This window comes from Schistocerca gregaria, chromosome 11 (genome assembly GCF_023897955.1).
Source record: "Schistocerca gregaria isolate iqSchGreg1 chromosome 11, iqSchGreg1.2, whole genome shotgun sequence".
Classification (NCBI taxonomy): Eukaryota; Metazoa; Arthropoda; class Insecta; order Orthoptera; family Acrididae; genus Schistocerca; species Schistocerca gregaria.
The window spans coordinates 143039743-143056962 of record NC_064930.1 but is presented as its reverse complement, the minus strand read 5'-3'; the positions used below and the strand labels follow the sequence as shown (position 1 = coordinate 143056962).

The window sequence follows — 17220 nt, the reverse complement described above, 5'->3', positions numbered from 1 at the left end:
GTCACAGTTACTCGCATGCGCTTGCCGTGGTACAGTGACGTCTCGGGAAAAACAAATATTGGCTGACAACCTTGTACAGATGTAATCTATCATAGTGAGCTCAACAATTTTTTACACACTGTTGATCTCGCAGTTATTAGTGATTCGAGTCCGACGGCATTAACGCCACACAAGAAAGTTGAACCGACAAACAAATAGGCTTTTTCGTGTTGAAAATAATTGGAGGGATGGAATTGTAGCAAGTTGGGGCTATGTCTCAAGCTGTGAGTATGAAACAAAATATGAAGTCACCTTTGTCACGGTGCTGACTCTGAACTCCTGGGACAGTGTAATAGGAGGCAGCGGAGATTGGACTGAGGGATAATTTAATGAAGAACAGGGTGTGGAACCTGGCACTAGGTTTGCTCCAATCATATTGGGAAACATGCTGATTTTCTTTACTCTTATAGATTTGGCTGTTAATGCATTTTTGATGAAGGGTGTAGTCTTCCAACGCTTTCCTAGCCTGTAACATTTTTTACTGTTTGACTTACCATTTCAGTTGGTCGTAAATGTCAGAGAGACTGACTGTTGTTTGACAGTGATGCAAACAATCTGTGTGGCAGTGTACAGTGTGTTTTGTTCAGTTTGGTTGGAGTCAAAGCAGTGAGCAACAAAATTTGCATTCCACACATGAAGATGACAACCAGGAAAGTTGTCAAAACTTGTATAAAGAAAATGATAACTCAGATGCAAAACCAAATGTGTCAAATTGTTAAGCTTGCTGAGAAAGCCGAAAGACTACGCTGTCATTTTGATTTTCATTAGTACAGTGATTCTTATGCAGAATAATCTTCGATACTAAATATAAGTCCCTGTACTTTTGCAGCTGGAGTCCTCGTCATCTTCGTTTCTCTTTATATAGCGTCAGGCAGGATGGGACATTTTATGGTATTTCTCGACCCTCCCCTGTCTTTCCACCATTCTTTTATAACTGTTTTGTAATGGCCCTCCTCAAACTGGTCTCGATCAGATCAATCTACCTTGCATGGGGTCTCCCTCGTGCCCTCAAACTTGGCATCTGTGATTCATTTTGGTATTTTTCTACCCTCCATTCTCTGTATAGGTCCAAACCATTTTAACCCACACTTTTCAGTTCTATCATTCAATTTTTCTACTCAGTTTTCCTTCCTTACATCTTCATTTCTCATTCAGGTGTCTCCTTGTTTTCCACACAGTCACATTTCCAGACAAAATTCTTAAAGAACAAACATAACTAAAACCACAAGCAATATTTAGAAAACTTTGTTGACAACCTAAAAGAGAGAGGTTAAGTTTCAGCATCTCACGATATCACAAAATAATTAAAGCAACCAGTAGATCTCTCGAGACAAATTATATCTTTACACATTTCATGAAAGCATAGTATAATATGATCTGTGTATGTAACTACTAACACTGAAATTGCCCAAATGTGAAATGTAAATTCATTGTAAACATATATCTGTCTGTGGAGTGGATTGTGCTGTCAGAGTTCCATAATTGCAGATAAAAAAGGTGCACGCCATCCGTAAAGCAATAACATACTTCTACAGCACAGAAACTGAGACACGGTCTCCTAAACACTGTTTAGTGACATGTAAAAACTTAAATATCTGCAAAATAGATGTAAGCCATCTAATTTACATTTTATAATTATATTTAAAAAACTGTATATCTTATACTGCAAGGTAAATTGAAAATGGGAAAATTCCAAAATGAGACTTGCAGTTATGTAAATAATGGGCTGATCAGCAGTAGAAAATTGGAAAATATTTAATATGTCATTTAGTGACATATTGCGGGGGGAGTCCAGAGACTGGTTTGCTGCAGCTCTCTATGCTACTCTATCCTGTGCAAGCCTCTTCACCTCAGGGTACTGCTGCAACCTATATCATTCTCAATTTGCTTAATGTATTCATCTTTTGGCCTCCCTCTAAGATTTTAACCCCCCCCCCCCCCCCCCCTCCACACACACACTTTCCTCCAATACTAAGTTGGTGATCCCTTGATGGCTCAGAATGTATTCTACCAACCACTCTCCTCTTCTAGTCAGGTTGTGCCACAAATTTCTCTTCTCCCCAATCGTATTCAATACCTCCTCATTAGTAAGTGATCTACCCATCTAATCGTCAGCATTCTTCTGTAGCACCACATTTCAAAAACTTCTTTTCTCTTCTTGTATAAACTGTCTATTGTCCATATTTCATTTCCGTACATGCCTACACTCCTTACAAATACTGACAGAAAGGACTTCCTGACTCGTTATACTTACTGACAACAAATTCCTCCTCTTCAGAAATGCTTTTCTTGCCAGTGACAGTCAACATTTTATATCCTCCTTACTTCGACTATTGTCGGTTATTTTACTTCCCAAATAGCAAAACTCTTCTGATACTTTAAGCGCCTCATTTCCTAATCTAATTACCTGAGCATCACCTGATTTAATTCGACTACATTCCATTAACCTCGTTTTGCTTCTGTTGGTGTCTGCTTTCAAGACACTGTCCATTCCAAAGAATTACAGTGTCATCGGCAAACCTCAAAGATTTTATTTCTTCTCCACAGATTTTAATTCCTCTTCCAAATTTTTCTTTTATTCCCTTTACTGCTTCCAAAGTATACAGATTGAGTAACATTGGGGATAGGCTACCGACCTGTCTCTCAATCACTGCTTCCCTTTCGTGCCCCTCAACTGTCATAACTGCCATCTGGTTTCTGTACAAATTGTAAATAGCCTTTCGCTCCCTATGTTTTATCTCTAGTTTTATAGATGTAAAACTGGTGACATGTCGATTGGCGACAAATCTCGTTCTGGACATCCAACTGCCCAAATTGATGAGAATAATGAAAAATTCAAGAGATTATGGTCACAGACCTTCAACAGACAGTTGATCAACTGCCAAAGATTAATGGGTTATCTAGGAACTCGGTTCCGTGAGTTTTAATTGTAGATTTGGGAATGAAAAGGATTGCTGCTACTTAAACTGGCCATCATAAAAAACAAAACAGCAATAGCTAAAACGTCACAGCAGATGAACAGATTAAGCTGGGTCAACAATGCAGACGGCACCCAACTGGTAATGAGTAGTGCTATACGCGTTTAGTGGCAGTGTGTACTACACAAGCTCCGCTCATGGGAATGTTTTTCTTTCTTTCTTTCTTTCTTTCTTTCCTTTTTGACATAGAGTATTCCAATCAACAATGTCAAAAGCTTTCTCTATTTCAAATTCTAAAGCTGGCAGGGGTAAAATACGTGGAGCAAAAGGCTATTTAGAATTTTTACAGAAACCAGAGGGCAGCTATGAGAGTCAAGGCGACACAAAAGGGAAGCAGTGGTTGGGAAGGGAGTGAGACAGGTTTGTATGCTATCCCCTATGTTATTCAATATGTAAATGAAACAAAAGAAAAATTTGGAAGGGGAATTAAAACCTGTGGAGAAGAAATAAAAACTTTGAGATTCGCCGATGACATTGTAATTATGTCAGAGACAGCAAAGGACCTGGAAGAGCAGTTGAATGGAATTGACAGGGTCTTGAAACCAGATATCATTTGAACATCAACAAAAGCAAAATGAGGATAATGGAATGTAGTCAAATTAAATCAGGCGTTGCTGAGGGAATTAGATAAGGAAATGAGACACTTATAGTAGTAAAGGAGTTTTGCTGTTTGAGAAATAAAATAACTGATGATGGTGAAAGTACGGAGGATATAAAATGTAAACTGGCAATGGCAAGGAAAGCGTTTCTGAAGAAGAGAAATTTGTTAACATTAAGTATAAAGTGTCAGGAAGCCCTTTCTGAAAGTATTTGTAAAGACTGTAGCCGTTTACGGAAATGAAACACGGATAATAAACAGTTTACACAAGAAGAGAGCAGAAGCTTTTGAAATGCGGTGCTACAGAAGAATGCTGAAGGTTAGATGGATTCTGACTGACGATCAAAAGGAACATCAGGTTCAAACTTGTCATGCTTTGAAATACCACCTTGAAACTGATCCAGATTTTCTGTCAAAGGCGTGATAAGTCATGGCACTATGGTTACGGCCCAGAAACAAAGCAACAGCCAAGCCGATGGAAGGCGTTATCATTGTCCCGTTCAAAAACATGTTGTCAAGTCAAATAAAACATCAAAACAACGCTGATTTGCTTTTGCAATGCCAAGGGCGTGGTTCATTCCGAGTCCCCCCACCAGGTCAGACTGTCAATCAAACCTTTTATTTGGAAGTCTTAAGATGATTGTGCGCAACATTGTTAGTCGAAAAAGATCCGATATGTGGCAGACAGGAGACTGGTTCTTCCACCATGACGATGTACCTGGACACACAGCCACCTCTGTTAGACAGTTTTTGGCTAAAAATGGCACGGTTCCACTACTCCACATACCTTACTCACTTGACCTGGCTCCATACGACTTTTTCTTATTTGCACGCATGAATAAGGGGCATGAAAGGACACCAGTTTGGCAACATTGAAATATTCAAGAAAAAACGAGGGATGAGCTGTCAGCCATTTTTAAAGACGACCACGAAAAATGTTTTTAATGATGGAAGCATTGTAATTGACAATATTTTGAAGGGGATAAGGTTGGTTTGCAACAATTTGAAAATATATATCTTTAAAAAAATAATTCTGTGATTTTGTGTGTGTGTGTGTGGGGGGGGGGGGGGGGGTGGTAACCCCTTGTAATGCATGTTTCAGACCCATCTGAAAAGATAATTCTGAGTAATTTCATTTCACTAGCTTTAGCTTGGTTTCTACTCTCCTCTCTTCTCCAGGTCTTTGCTGCATGTGTCAGTATGGATGTAAAGTGTGTTCTGTGTGGCACTTCCTTACACTTAGCTGTCACCTTCCTTCTCCGGACTAAGCCCCCCCTGAAACTCGTAAATCCCATTGCAGTGTTGTACTCTTACACTAATTTCTGCCTCCATTCTTGTATGTTTCATTATCACTCCACCAAAATATTTTAAGTTGTCCACAGTTTCAGTATCCTGTTCCTTAAAGTAAATGTCGTGCATCTCCTCCTTTGCTGACCACCATATCTTTCTTTTCTCCACACTGCATTGCATGCCATGTTTCTCAGGTTTTTTATTTGAGATATCTAGCTGTTCTAGTTCATCCTTACTGTTGGTTCTCAACTCAGCAACACAATGTTAGCTGGACACATTTACTGTAAAAGCCATGTGGATGTACTGCCGCATCATGCTGTAAAACAACTGTCACTCAACAGATAAAACTGTCATTTCAGCCACAGTTACAGGAAACTTTTACGTATTGATTTCTACTTGCTGAAGGAAAGAGTGGTATTAATGCTACCAATTATTTCATCGAAATTATTCCTGTTGTTAATATATGTCCTATGAAGGTGCTCCATACAGTGCACAATGTGATTTTGAGATGGTGCTGGGAAGACATGGCTGGAACAAAAGTAGTGAAAAGATTACATATGATTTCACTCTGTGTAATGTTCGCCTTTATTCTTTTTGTTGTTTTTTGCTACCATGACTTGTCCCGTATTGTATCAGTATTGATATATGGCTCCCTCTATCTTGTTATCTAATGCCATCCGTCCTTAGTTGCTATGTTGATTTTACCTTTCTTTCTTCGCACTCACTGTCCATCCTTCTACGTCACTACGGTTCTGATGCTAGCACATTGTGTGAAAATGCAGCAACATATTCAGTGTTCTGTATGTTTGCCTAATTCTTGATGCTTCAGCTTCATGGTGAGTGGTCACCTTCATACTAAACATTGTGTGTAGAATGTTAATTTTACTACAGGCTAACTTCCTGTTGGATTTCACGTACTCTAATTTAATTCTCAAACTGTTAATACTCTCAAATTAACTTTTTACGAGAAATTAGACTTTTATGAATAGTTCACGTGTAGTTTTTCTTTAGATACGCTTTTATGTGCAATTTGAAATTGAAATGTCAAGTCAAATTCTATTTGTTGTCCACAATCTGTTCACAAAGTACAACAAATTCGGAATTTCATCGTACTTACGACAGAGCTTCACTTCAGTGGCACAGATTATTGTTTCTGGATTTAAAGTGCATAGTAGATGACCCTCAAATTTTTCTTTTTAATTATCAGAATAAACGAAGCAATACATACTGGAAGTACCTCAGTTACAACACAGGGGAAAATGACTTATTGAAAGAATAATATATCTCATGACTAACTCTGTGATGAAAGGATGATGGATCTGTGCTCATAAAGTGAAGAAATAGATACATCTGTTTTGTAACTACATGGTGAAAGGGTCTCACCCTGTAACTCAGGTTATTTCTGTGTATACCAGTGACAGTACTCGAGACAACTGCCTTGCTTGGTTACTTTCTTCCTTTCTTATCTTGCAAGTAATGAATGGGAGGATTATTGCTGTTTGTTGTTGAGTAAGATAGACTATTGCTTAGCAATGGAAGAAAATGATGTAAATTGCAAAAAGAGACAGGGACTTACTGGGAGAAAAATGAGATTTACCGTGAGGGAGCAGTGCACAAAAGGGCATAAAGATATGTTCTATTTCCTTCATAATTACATACACAGTGATATCCAAGTCGGAGTAAATGAATTGCATCTGTTCCCATTGTGAGCAGTGAACATAGATGATGATTTGGGCGAAACATTCCTCACAGGACTCATTCAGGAGAAAGAACACTTCTTTGCATTCTCGGCGTTCATCCTTTCTTTCCTTCCTTGCAGCAGGAACTTCTGTCTTATAAAGCAGTTGATAAAGAACCACACCCAAACCTACTGTACACAACACAAATCTTAGATCCACAGACATACGAAAGCCAGTAGAGGGAACCAATCCTACAGATTTCCTTTCCTGTTCTAGTTGCATACGGAGCAAGGAAAAAAACGACTGTCCATGACCTCCATACAAGCCATAATCTCTTACGTCTCATCTTTATGGTCCTTACATGAAACATACATTGGTGGCAGTAGAATCATTCAATATCGGTTTTCTAAATTTTTTCAATTGTTATAAACAGCAGAAAATGCAGTAAGTTTCTCGGCAACATTTCTTGATTAGTACATTCATTTTCCAACAGTTTGTGTGTGTGTGTGTGTGTGTGTGTGTGTGTGTGTGTGTGTGTGTGTTTTTCAGTATTTTATGTGTTTTTAAGTGTATTGCTATACCAAACTGAGATGCAAATCACCTTTTCCATCGTGATTTGCTACAAGAAACACACTTCGACATTAACAGATTGGGTAGACTTGTTCAGACGAATCTTCAGATATTGGTTCCATTACAACACATAGCACATGACAGTTTTATGAATGCAATTACAAGCTAGAATGGTGAGTGTGAGAACACCACAAAGAAAGTAGGGTGGGGGGAATAACAAGCACACTTGATGTAAATATGTAGCCTGGCTCATTGTTGAGACACATTGTTGCAATTCTTTGTCACGAACCTTTTATGACAGACTTGTCTCCCTGCCATACAAAGAACCGTGTTCACACTTATGTTTATTCGAGGAAAGCAGAAAATGAAAGTTGAATCATCTGCTGCACTGGTGAAAAATGTTTTTCATCCTGAAGCAGTCTTTTTCTTGGGAGGGGGAGGACAGATTTTGTATCTGCACGTTTTCTTGCTACGCAGTTGTTGTGAAACAATTGTAGTCGGACATCACGTAGGCAACTCGCATGATTGTGACTGGTTGCCCGACCGGATAAACGAAAAGGTGCGGCCGGAATTCGATGTCACACTGTGTTTACAGACGAGCACTTTACTGCTAGACCACGAGGCCCAGTACAGAATTCGGTCGAGCTTTTCTAATCGTCAGTCACTGCTGTTCCCGTAAGAGTTGTGGCACCTGTAATGCTAGATGGTAATAGCATCATTTTCGTAACAGTGTGGGACGTCAATTCGTCATAATTCAGACAGTGTCCAGGAAATATTTATGATTTATACACAAAAACCTTCCTCACGAATCAGTGTATCTATTAGTTACAACCCTTTCAAAATCCATAGAGCAGTTCCTGAGATTAGCAGGAATATACAGAAGGAAGTGAGCAAGCAACTTAAGGTCTTTCATATACAGTATCTCAACTTATCACTCCTGTTTGTATAGAAATGTGAGGGGACTTCATAAAGCAAGTTCCACATAACCGTAACAGGCCAAGGAGCTTTTATTGAATGCTGCACTACACGTCAAAGTGACACTTATAGAGGGCACTATTTTTCAACATAGACAGTAAATGACAGTCGGAACGTTTCACCAATTGTCAGTTACTATTGAGAAATCCACTGTGTGGTGATGGAGGTATTTGACAACCATTGTGTGAATGTGTTCTCAGAGTATCTGCATCTGCTGCTAATTGGTTCCTCATCTGACGGGAAACTGTGGACTGGTCAATGCCAGTGGCCTTCCTTCTCCATTACTACCACCCACACCTGCGTAACCTTGTCCTTTGTTCCGTGTACTTCAGCTTTGAAGAATGTTTCCAGTCTGTCTGTCAGTCACATCAGCTGGTTAAGTAATTGTCAATCTCGATGAAATTCACAGACAGTGGTGTAACTTTATCCATTAGTCACGCCATTTCAATCGCAAACAGAATTGCACTTGCTCACTCTATCTGTATCAAAATAGAACTCTCTGCAGAAAATCTGCAACAGAAACTCTCCTCTCACACTGCGTCACTCTTCTTGTGTAACGGTCTTGGCATGTGTAACTTACTGTATGAAGTCCATGTGTAGCTTGAAAAATCAATCTATCGATCATAGGAACCTCCACAAAGTGTTTCCATGTCACAAAAACAAAATGCACATAACAACAACAATAATCATAAAAATACACAGCACATAGAGCTGAAACGTGTGTGAGTAAAATAAAAATTGATGAATTGAATCTTGCATCAGTCAAAACATTTCTCCAGTTTTTCGTTCCAAGCATAGAAATTAGGCAGTAGTACAATATGTAAAAGACGATTACTTCTTCTAGGAGCTGATCAGTTGCTTATTTCACAAAGAGAACACAGTTGAGGACCAATCCAAATACTGAGTGATGCATTTATGTCATTGTGACTCTTTATTATTTGAGTAGGTTGCCTTAATCACTCGTTCTCTATGTCACTGTTAATTGTTTTTGAATGAACTCTCGTTTCCAATGACCTAATAACAAATATCGATAGGCCAGTTGTTACTGTTCTGCCTTTATTTTAGTACTGACATTTGATTACTGCCTGGTAATCACATGGAAGGAGGGATCAGCAGACATAACATTCTGCCCTGTCAAAGTACCTTTCACTTGCTTGGTACAACTTTGTCCTTTTGCATATTATTTACGCCAGACAAGTCATTGCGAATTTTACAAGTCGGCAGGTGTGCCACTACTCAGTGGTATTTTGCTATTCTGTGGTTGAAAAAGGTGTAACTAGAACTTATTAAATTTTCAGGTTATTAATTTTCGTGTAGTCTCCTCGTGCCATTTTAAAAAATTTTAAGCATGGTATATTGCAAATTATATTATGGGACTGTGCTGCTGAAACAAGTAAATGTCTGGACTAAAATTAAAACGCGTTATGTCACCAAAAACTATTTAACGTCACATTGTACAGGTTTTAAGTCTACGTACTGTAACCACGTAACCCACTAAGAAGAGCGAAGGCTATATACTAATGTTTGTAGAGCAAAGACGAAATCAGCTAGCCCGTGAATCTTCACCGCCGTGCCGGGTTGGGATTGTGATTATATTTTTCAGCATTGTTAATTGCCATTTTGTCTTCCGTCCTTGCTACTTGCCCACGTGTACAAATCATTTATCATTTGATCCTTTTGAAGGTAAATCATATTTTCATTTAATACTTTTGAAGACTAATACAATATTTTATCTCGAGTGTTAATGGGTTCGTATTGCTCCGAAACGTTGGTATTGGCGCCACTCAATTGTTTCAACGTTATGGAATGTATGCAGCTAGATTGCAGCTCGTCCGGCAGCTGTTTACAAGAATTTCGTTGCCAACGTAGCAGCGTACAAGTCAGCGACCGCCGAAGGTCAACATGGCGTACAGTTCAGTGTTTGTGTTGGTATCGTGAGCTGCCAACAGCTGTGAACTTTTTTTTGTCCGTCTATTAATTTATTCGTCACCCCATAGGCCCATACGCAGATACTGTTGGTTATGGTCTGTCGTAGCCAATGTGGAAGACACTTCTTCGGTCATAAGTTTTGCTGGGCGTGACGCGTGCTCCTTGGTAACGGGTGAGGCTTCGGTAAGAAGAAGAGGGGAAAAAAAGAGAAGAAATAGGAAGAAGGAACGGGCGCAACAAGGTTGTATCTGCGCCCAGCGAACACTTGTTGCACAGTGCTTACAGGCCGGGGCAACAAGTATCGAAACACGAGTCGTGTAATGGGCGTTTTCTCCCAGTACGTAAATTCTTCGTGATAAGAACTCGTGTGAAAAGTGCTAACAAAAGAGTGTGTTGAACTAAACATGGAACAAGATATCGGGTCCTCTGAAGATTATGTGCATGCTGAGTTGAGATTGATTATGCAAGAAGATAACACGAAGTCAGCCCTGCTTCTTCAGAGTCGTTGTCGTATGCTGTTTACTTAGCGCGCGGTGAGTGCAATCATTCTGCCGTAGCGATAATCTCCAAGTACGTGTGAGAACCGATTACGAGGCCGCTTCCGTCCGATAAACTGCGCATTTTCAACATGAGTTTTTTTATGCAATAGGAAACATTTTTCGTAAATTGTTCCAGTCTGCACGGACATGTTCCCACCGACAAATCTCTCCGTAATATTTCGTTCGGGTGACAGGGCCTACATCACAACGTGTTGATTTACGAAACATGACATCAGCCAAGCCGGGAAGCCCGGTTTTCTGCTGTGATGTGAGGCCATAAAAACTGGATATTCATTTCAATTGTGACGCATAAAATTTAGCCGCTCTAACTTTTAAAGCAAAGGGCGACGTCCATAATAGTAGAAATGGCACATTTTAAATTAAATGCCCCAATGCGTAAAGTATTCTGCCATTGGCATTTTGTTGTTGTTCCAATTGAAGCAAGGATGTGGTGCAGAAGTATATTGGCATACTTTATCATCATTAAATTAAGAATTCTCCTTCCCTTCCCCACTGCTAATTAGAAATCACAATAGGAGAGTAAAGTTACTGGAATATAATTTACAGTAAGCTTATTTTTTGAATGAATTGCTTACACACAGTGAAATGCTTATTGTTTGTTTACACACTGTTCTCTATGGTCATTGCTACTTTGTTGTTAAGAAGAATGGTGGTTCTTGCATACATTCAACACTATTTCTTCTTTATTACTTGTTCAGCACAGTTTGCCCCCATCTTTGCAGTACCCCAGTTCTTGAAATTGCACTTTTGTAAATTAAGGCACCTCCCCCCCCCCCCCCCTCCCCCAAGATCTTTGCATTATGAACACATGTCCATTGTATCACCCATTACTATACACAAAATTTAACTTGACCATTTTCTGGGAGTGGAGGAATTGGAAGTCAGATGACTTTCAACTTGTGCAGAATCTTTCCACCTGGTGCCAGTCCTGGCTAGGAAACAATACAGTACACAGAGGCACGTGTAGTAGGCACTTTGAAAGCAGTCTCGATTCCAGTATGCTGCCTGCCCTGCAAGAAATAGGAGGGGCTTGTTTTTCCAACACACCTCCCACTGCAACAGCCTTTGAACAAGGCAGAGCCTTGCTACCAACTTCTCCAGCAAAAGGGACACGTTATTCATGGTGTCCCAGGAGGAATGACAAGTATTCGGAGATACGATTGAACATTTATTCAAAGCAAAAAAAGTTGTATTAAACATGGCCTCTAAAATGCGTTCCTTAAGAGCCGTGAGCAGTTCTTCAGTAGAAAATGTGTTTTTCAGCTGTGAAGATGTGCTCAGCCCATATTTACTAGAGTTTTTTGTTTCGAATGATCGTTTGTTTACAGTAAATGTGTGGACACACACACACACACACACACACACACACACACACACACACACACACATTCGAAGACATCATCACGTTACTTTCATCACTGCTGGTATTCAATCTTTGGCAGTTGTATGTTGCAATAAAAGTTCTCATTTATTGCATATTGCCTACAATGACATGCTTAACCCATTACTGGCAAAAACTTTGTCGGATCATTATTTGCTAACTTTTATACATAAATATGTTACATTGAGTGATTAACTGAATAAAAACTTGTTTTGAAAAAGTTCAGGTTACTAGAACAAAAACTACAGACCATCTCATTTTTGGGATATTGGCCAAATGCGCTATCCAAAGTCACAACCTTATTCTCCATGCATGATATTGTAAGAAGCAACACAAAAAATAAATAAAGAATGTTTTAATATTATTGAATGTCTATTCAGTAAGCACATTTCTGCTGTGTTTTGCTTGGCACAATGAAATGATTTCCTGGATCTAGTCATACATGTGTCCTCAACCGTCCTCACATTAATTTACTTCCTTGTGGTCCTCTGCGTTTTGGTATTGATCCTGTTTTCTTTGATAGGTAAAACATCACTATTCTTCGTTGGACATCCAAAAGTGAGAGCTTCTCATTAGATTTAGCAATTTGGTATGCACACCATCTGTTTACTACTCAGATATCTATCATCTGTGTGAATAATGGCCACCACCATTTCTTTGACCTTATCCTCGTCCTATAAAGTGATATCTTCTTGTCCAGTAGATCTACGCCTCCCATATGAGCATTGTATTTTTCAATGAGATGTGGCATTGTAACAGATATTTCCTGTTTTCTTTACCCGTGAGTATCTTTTAGTAGAACTCAGAGGAGTATTTGTACTGTAACTTGTCGCTACACATCCTGGTTTGTTGTCATTCCATTTCACAACCAGAACTTCGTTCTCTTTGTCAAACATATAGTCATAGAATCCTCGTTCCTTTTCTTTTGCCATTCTTTTCGAGTTACATGTGTGATGAAATATTAAATAAAAGGACCAGACCTAGGATTCAGCACATAAAGAAAGAAAGCCGGACAAGGAATTGGAACTGAACTGACCAGTTTGGCAGTGGCAAAAAGTTCAGGCGTGACGTGGATTGGAAGAAACCAGCTCCAAGTGTGAAATGTCAGCTATAAAGTAATTTTAAGTGGACTGTAGTAGAAAGTCCACTGCAGTGCTGAAAACAGCCTTCGTATTGGAGGCAGCTTGTCAAAGAACAATTAGTACTAAGCAGCATAGTCATAATTTATAGTTATTACAGTCAGTAGTTAAAGTGTTTTGTTATGTACAGTATGACTGCCTGCACCCTGAAGGTTCTTCTCAGTAATGACATCTACAGAGCACATATGGAGGGTTGGAGGACCTTATTGTGTCATGTTTGGCCAGTTTGACTAGTCACAAAGATATTTGAATTATACTTGGATCAGGGTAACAAAATTATTGACAGTCAGTAGTTTACAAGACAATTACCATAGTAACAAGCAGTGGTTGAATGCATTCGGCAGCACTCCCTGTTCTGTCCTCTGTTGCCACGTTCTCTGCCACTTCAGGTGTCTGTTGCCATAGTTAGTTACAGACAAAGTTTCTGCTCGGTGACGTCATTGTTGCAGTTCTTCTTCATTGAAGAGTTTTGTTTCTCTCTGCAGCAAATTAATTGTGCACACCAGCATGTCCAAAGCAAATAGAAAAAGTGTGTACAAAAGTAGTAGGCCTGCAATACGTGACAACACAGTTGTCTCTGCAATGGCCTTATCGAGTTTTCAACGTATTGAACAGTTGCCATTATTGCCTCCTTTGCTGCTCAACCATTGGAGCTGTTTACACCATTGGAGCTGTTTCCACCATTGGAGCTGTTTCCACCATTGGAGCTGTTTCCACCATTGGAGCTGTTGTTTGACTTTGAAATTTGAACTTAAAATTTCCACAAATATAAGAAATTAAATTGTTTAGCTGACTACATGTGAACTACTTTACAGACTATTTTCGGAAAATTGTCGGTGATGGAAATGAGTAGACTGCAAATTAATGAATAATTAGTTGTGTATTAGAAATTTCACTTAGTTTCCGAGGAAGGGAAATTGTCCTCAGTACGATTTGCCTCCTGCCGTACAGAGTCGAGGGCGTCAGTAGCAGGGTCTTCGGTCTCGAAGCGTCCCGGTGGGTCCATCGGCTGGCCGGTGACTTCCGGCACTGGAGTGGCGGGCGCCGGCAGCGGCTCGTCAGAGTCCGGCGCGGCCGCCGCGGCGTCGGCACTGGGCACGTCCGCCGACTCACCGCGCAGGCTGGCCTGCCCACACTGCCGCGAGCTGCTGGCGGGGAAGGACGCATTGGCTGCACACGTCGCGGAGGAACACCCGGCCAGGTGAGCTCGAGTTGTGTGGCTGCTGTCCTCTGGAATGTAGCACAGAATATGGACGGAGGAGGACAAAATTAATGGGTAGAATCGGTAGTGAGATTAACAATAAACTTAATTTAAAAATTGGGCCCGCAAAATAGCGTCTGAAGGAGGGGTGGTATTTCGGAAGTAAGATAATGAATGACAGGTGCAGGAAATGATAAGCAGACTAGCACGAGCAAAGAGGACGTTCCTCACTAACAGGTGCTAGTATTGAATGTAGGCCTTAACTGAGCATGTGTGGAAGTAATTGTGAACATTGGGAAACCTGGAACAGAATAGAATAGAAGTGTTTCAAATATGGTGTCACAAAAGAATGCTGAAAATTAAATGGAACAATAAAATTAGAAATGAGGGCTCCTGCCTAGGGAAGAAAGGAATTTGTGCAAAACATTGTGTAGCAGATGGGACAGGGTGGTAGGGTGTGTGTTATAAGGGGCGATCAAAAAGCTGCCTTTCGAAGGCTGTATGTTCGAGAATTGGTAAGCCGATCGGGAAAAAGTGCTGCGAGCTGTGGGGCGATCTTCCCATCGGTGCACCGTTTCAGCTGCATGAGTAAGTCCGTAACTTCTGCTGTACGTTCCTTTCTCACAGGAATTGTTGACCTGTCAGAGCCTTCTTTAAGGGACCGGAGGTGCCGTAAATGCGTTGGGAGAGATCAGGACTGTACGGTGGGTTCCCAGTCGTTTCCCACTCGAGTTGGCACAGCACGTGCATTATGACATTTGCGATACGGGGATGTGCATTACTGTGAAGCGGCAGTACCCCTCGCCGCGGCATTCCACGGTGGTGGTTTTGGACAGACCTGCTGTCCTGTACATTCTCCATTTTCTTGACGGCTGTCTGCCAGTGGTTGTCCTCCGGCAGCCGAGAAAAGGATAACTGGGCGTTGGACACGTTTGGTAACAATCTTGCCATAGTTCAAGTTTTTACATTTATTGCACACGTCAGAAAGACACACATCCCACATTAATGTCTCGCCTACATGTCGGTGTTTATATACCCACACTGAACTCGCACTATGTTGCGTATATCGAAGCATTGTCGTCAAATCTCAACTTTTTGATTGCCACTTATAATACGTTAGGAAATAATTTACGTTATAGTAGAGGAGCTGTAAATGGTGAAAACTGTAAGGGATCATAAATATTGGAATACATCCAATAAGTAACTGAGAATGTTGCGTGCAAGTGTTGCTCTGAGAGAAAGAGGTTGCCGCAGGAGAGGAAATTGTGACAGTCAGTGTGACGGGCAGAAATGACTCAAAATAAGGAATGGTAAATGTTTCGGTGGGGGGGGGGGGGGTGAAGACGTTTTCATAATCTTTGTACAATTATTATTATTATTTTATTTTTTTATTTATTTATTTCCATGTTGCACTGCACTTTGTTGTTCTCTTAACTATCACAGACCTGCTATTCTTTCCTCTATTTCTTGTTCAGTTTCTTCTGGCACGTCTGATGCAGAATTGTCCTCTAGCGTCTTCCTACAGTGCCATTCTGGCAATGTTGCAGCATGACGACCACCGGTTCCGCCACTTCGACGACGCCGCTGGGCTGCAGCGACGAGGCGGAAGGGCTGAAGACGCACATCTCGACGGCTCTTGGCGGTCTGCTGGACCGAGCCCTCAACAACCTATTGGAGAGAGGACTCAGCCCAGGGTAGGTGGAGCAGTGCATCACTTCGTACGCACATTCTTCCCTGGTGTACAAATAGTCAGCGTGTCTAGTTCAGGTCGTGTAAATTTGTGTTTTAAGTAGATGCCATTGCAGGCTGTTACAGAAGTTAAGAGCATACAGAATAGATGTACAGATCTGCGAGTGGCTCGAAGACTTCTTAAAATACAGAACCCGGTACATTGTCCTCGATGGCTAATGTTCGTCAGAGATGGAGGTACTGTCGGGAGCGTCCTGGGGAAGGGCGGTAGGACTGCTGTTATTGTCTACGTAGGTAAAGGATTTGGCGGGCAGCGTGGCCGGCTATCTGCTGTGGTGTGTGGTAAGGTGTTGAAGTTGAGTAACTGTGAGAGGATAACGAGACGACTCGGACAAAATTTTCGGTCGGTGGGAGGAATGTCGGGGTAGCTCTAAATGTAGAAAAATGTAAGTTCGTGCATGCGAGCAGGAAAAACAAATCCGTGATGTTTGGATATGGCATTAGTAGTGTCCTGCTCGACACAGTCACGTCATTTAAACGCGTGTGAGGATTGCAGTAGGGAAGGTGAATGGTTGACTTTGGTTTATTGGGAGAATTTTGGGAAAGTGCGGTTCATCTGTAAACGAGACCACACGTAGGACACAAGTGTGATCTGTTCTCGAGTGATGCGCTAGTGTTTGGGATCTGTACGAGGTCAGGGTTAAGGAAGACATCGCAACAATTCAGAGGTGGACTGCTAGATTTGTTAGTGTTAATTTTGAAACAGAAGTGTTACGGAGGTGGTTCGGGAACTCAAAAGGGAGTCTCTGGAGGGAAGGAGATGTTCTTCTTGAGAAACACTGTTGAGAAAATTTACATAAGCTGACTGCAGAATGATTCTATTGCCTCCGACATGCACTGACCGGAAAAAAACACAAAGATAAGGTACGAAAAAGGAGGGCTCCTACAGAGGCGTGTAGACAGCCATTTTCTCCTTGTACCATTTACGAATGGAACAGGAAACGAAATGACTGCTAATGGTATGGGGTACCCTCCAGCATTCGTCGTAAATCCATGTAAATGTAGGTGTGCAGTGTGTGTTTAACTGTTGGATAAATATTTTAAGCAAACCCCCCTCCCCGCTCCTCCTCCCGATGACTGTCTACTATAGAATTGTTAATAGTAATGCTGAAAATTGTTCTCTCTCAAAGAT

At 40.8% G+C, this 17220-nt stretch overlaps 1 protein-coding gene across 7 annotated transcripts in view; it reads left to right on the top strand.

The window, feature by feature from the left end:
- Positions 1 to 17220, top strand: part of LOC126295258 (uncharacterized) — a 181151-nt gene that overhangs the window by 134361 nt on the left and 29570 nt on the right. For all 7 annotated transcript variants that reach the window (XM_049987665.1, XM_049987664.1, XM_049987660.1 and 4 more), the window contains 2 exons: positions 14090 to 14339; positions 15887 to 16033. In XM_049987665.1, coding sequence (XP_049843622.1) covers positions 14090 to 14339; positions 15887 to 16033 — 397 coding nt within the window. The remainder of the gene's footprint in view (positions 1 to 14089; positions 14340 to 15886; positions 16034 to 17220) is intronic.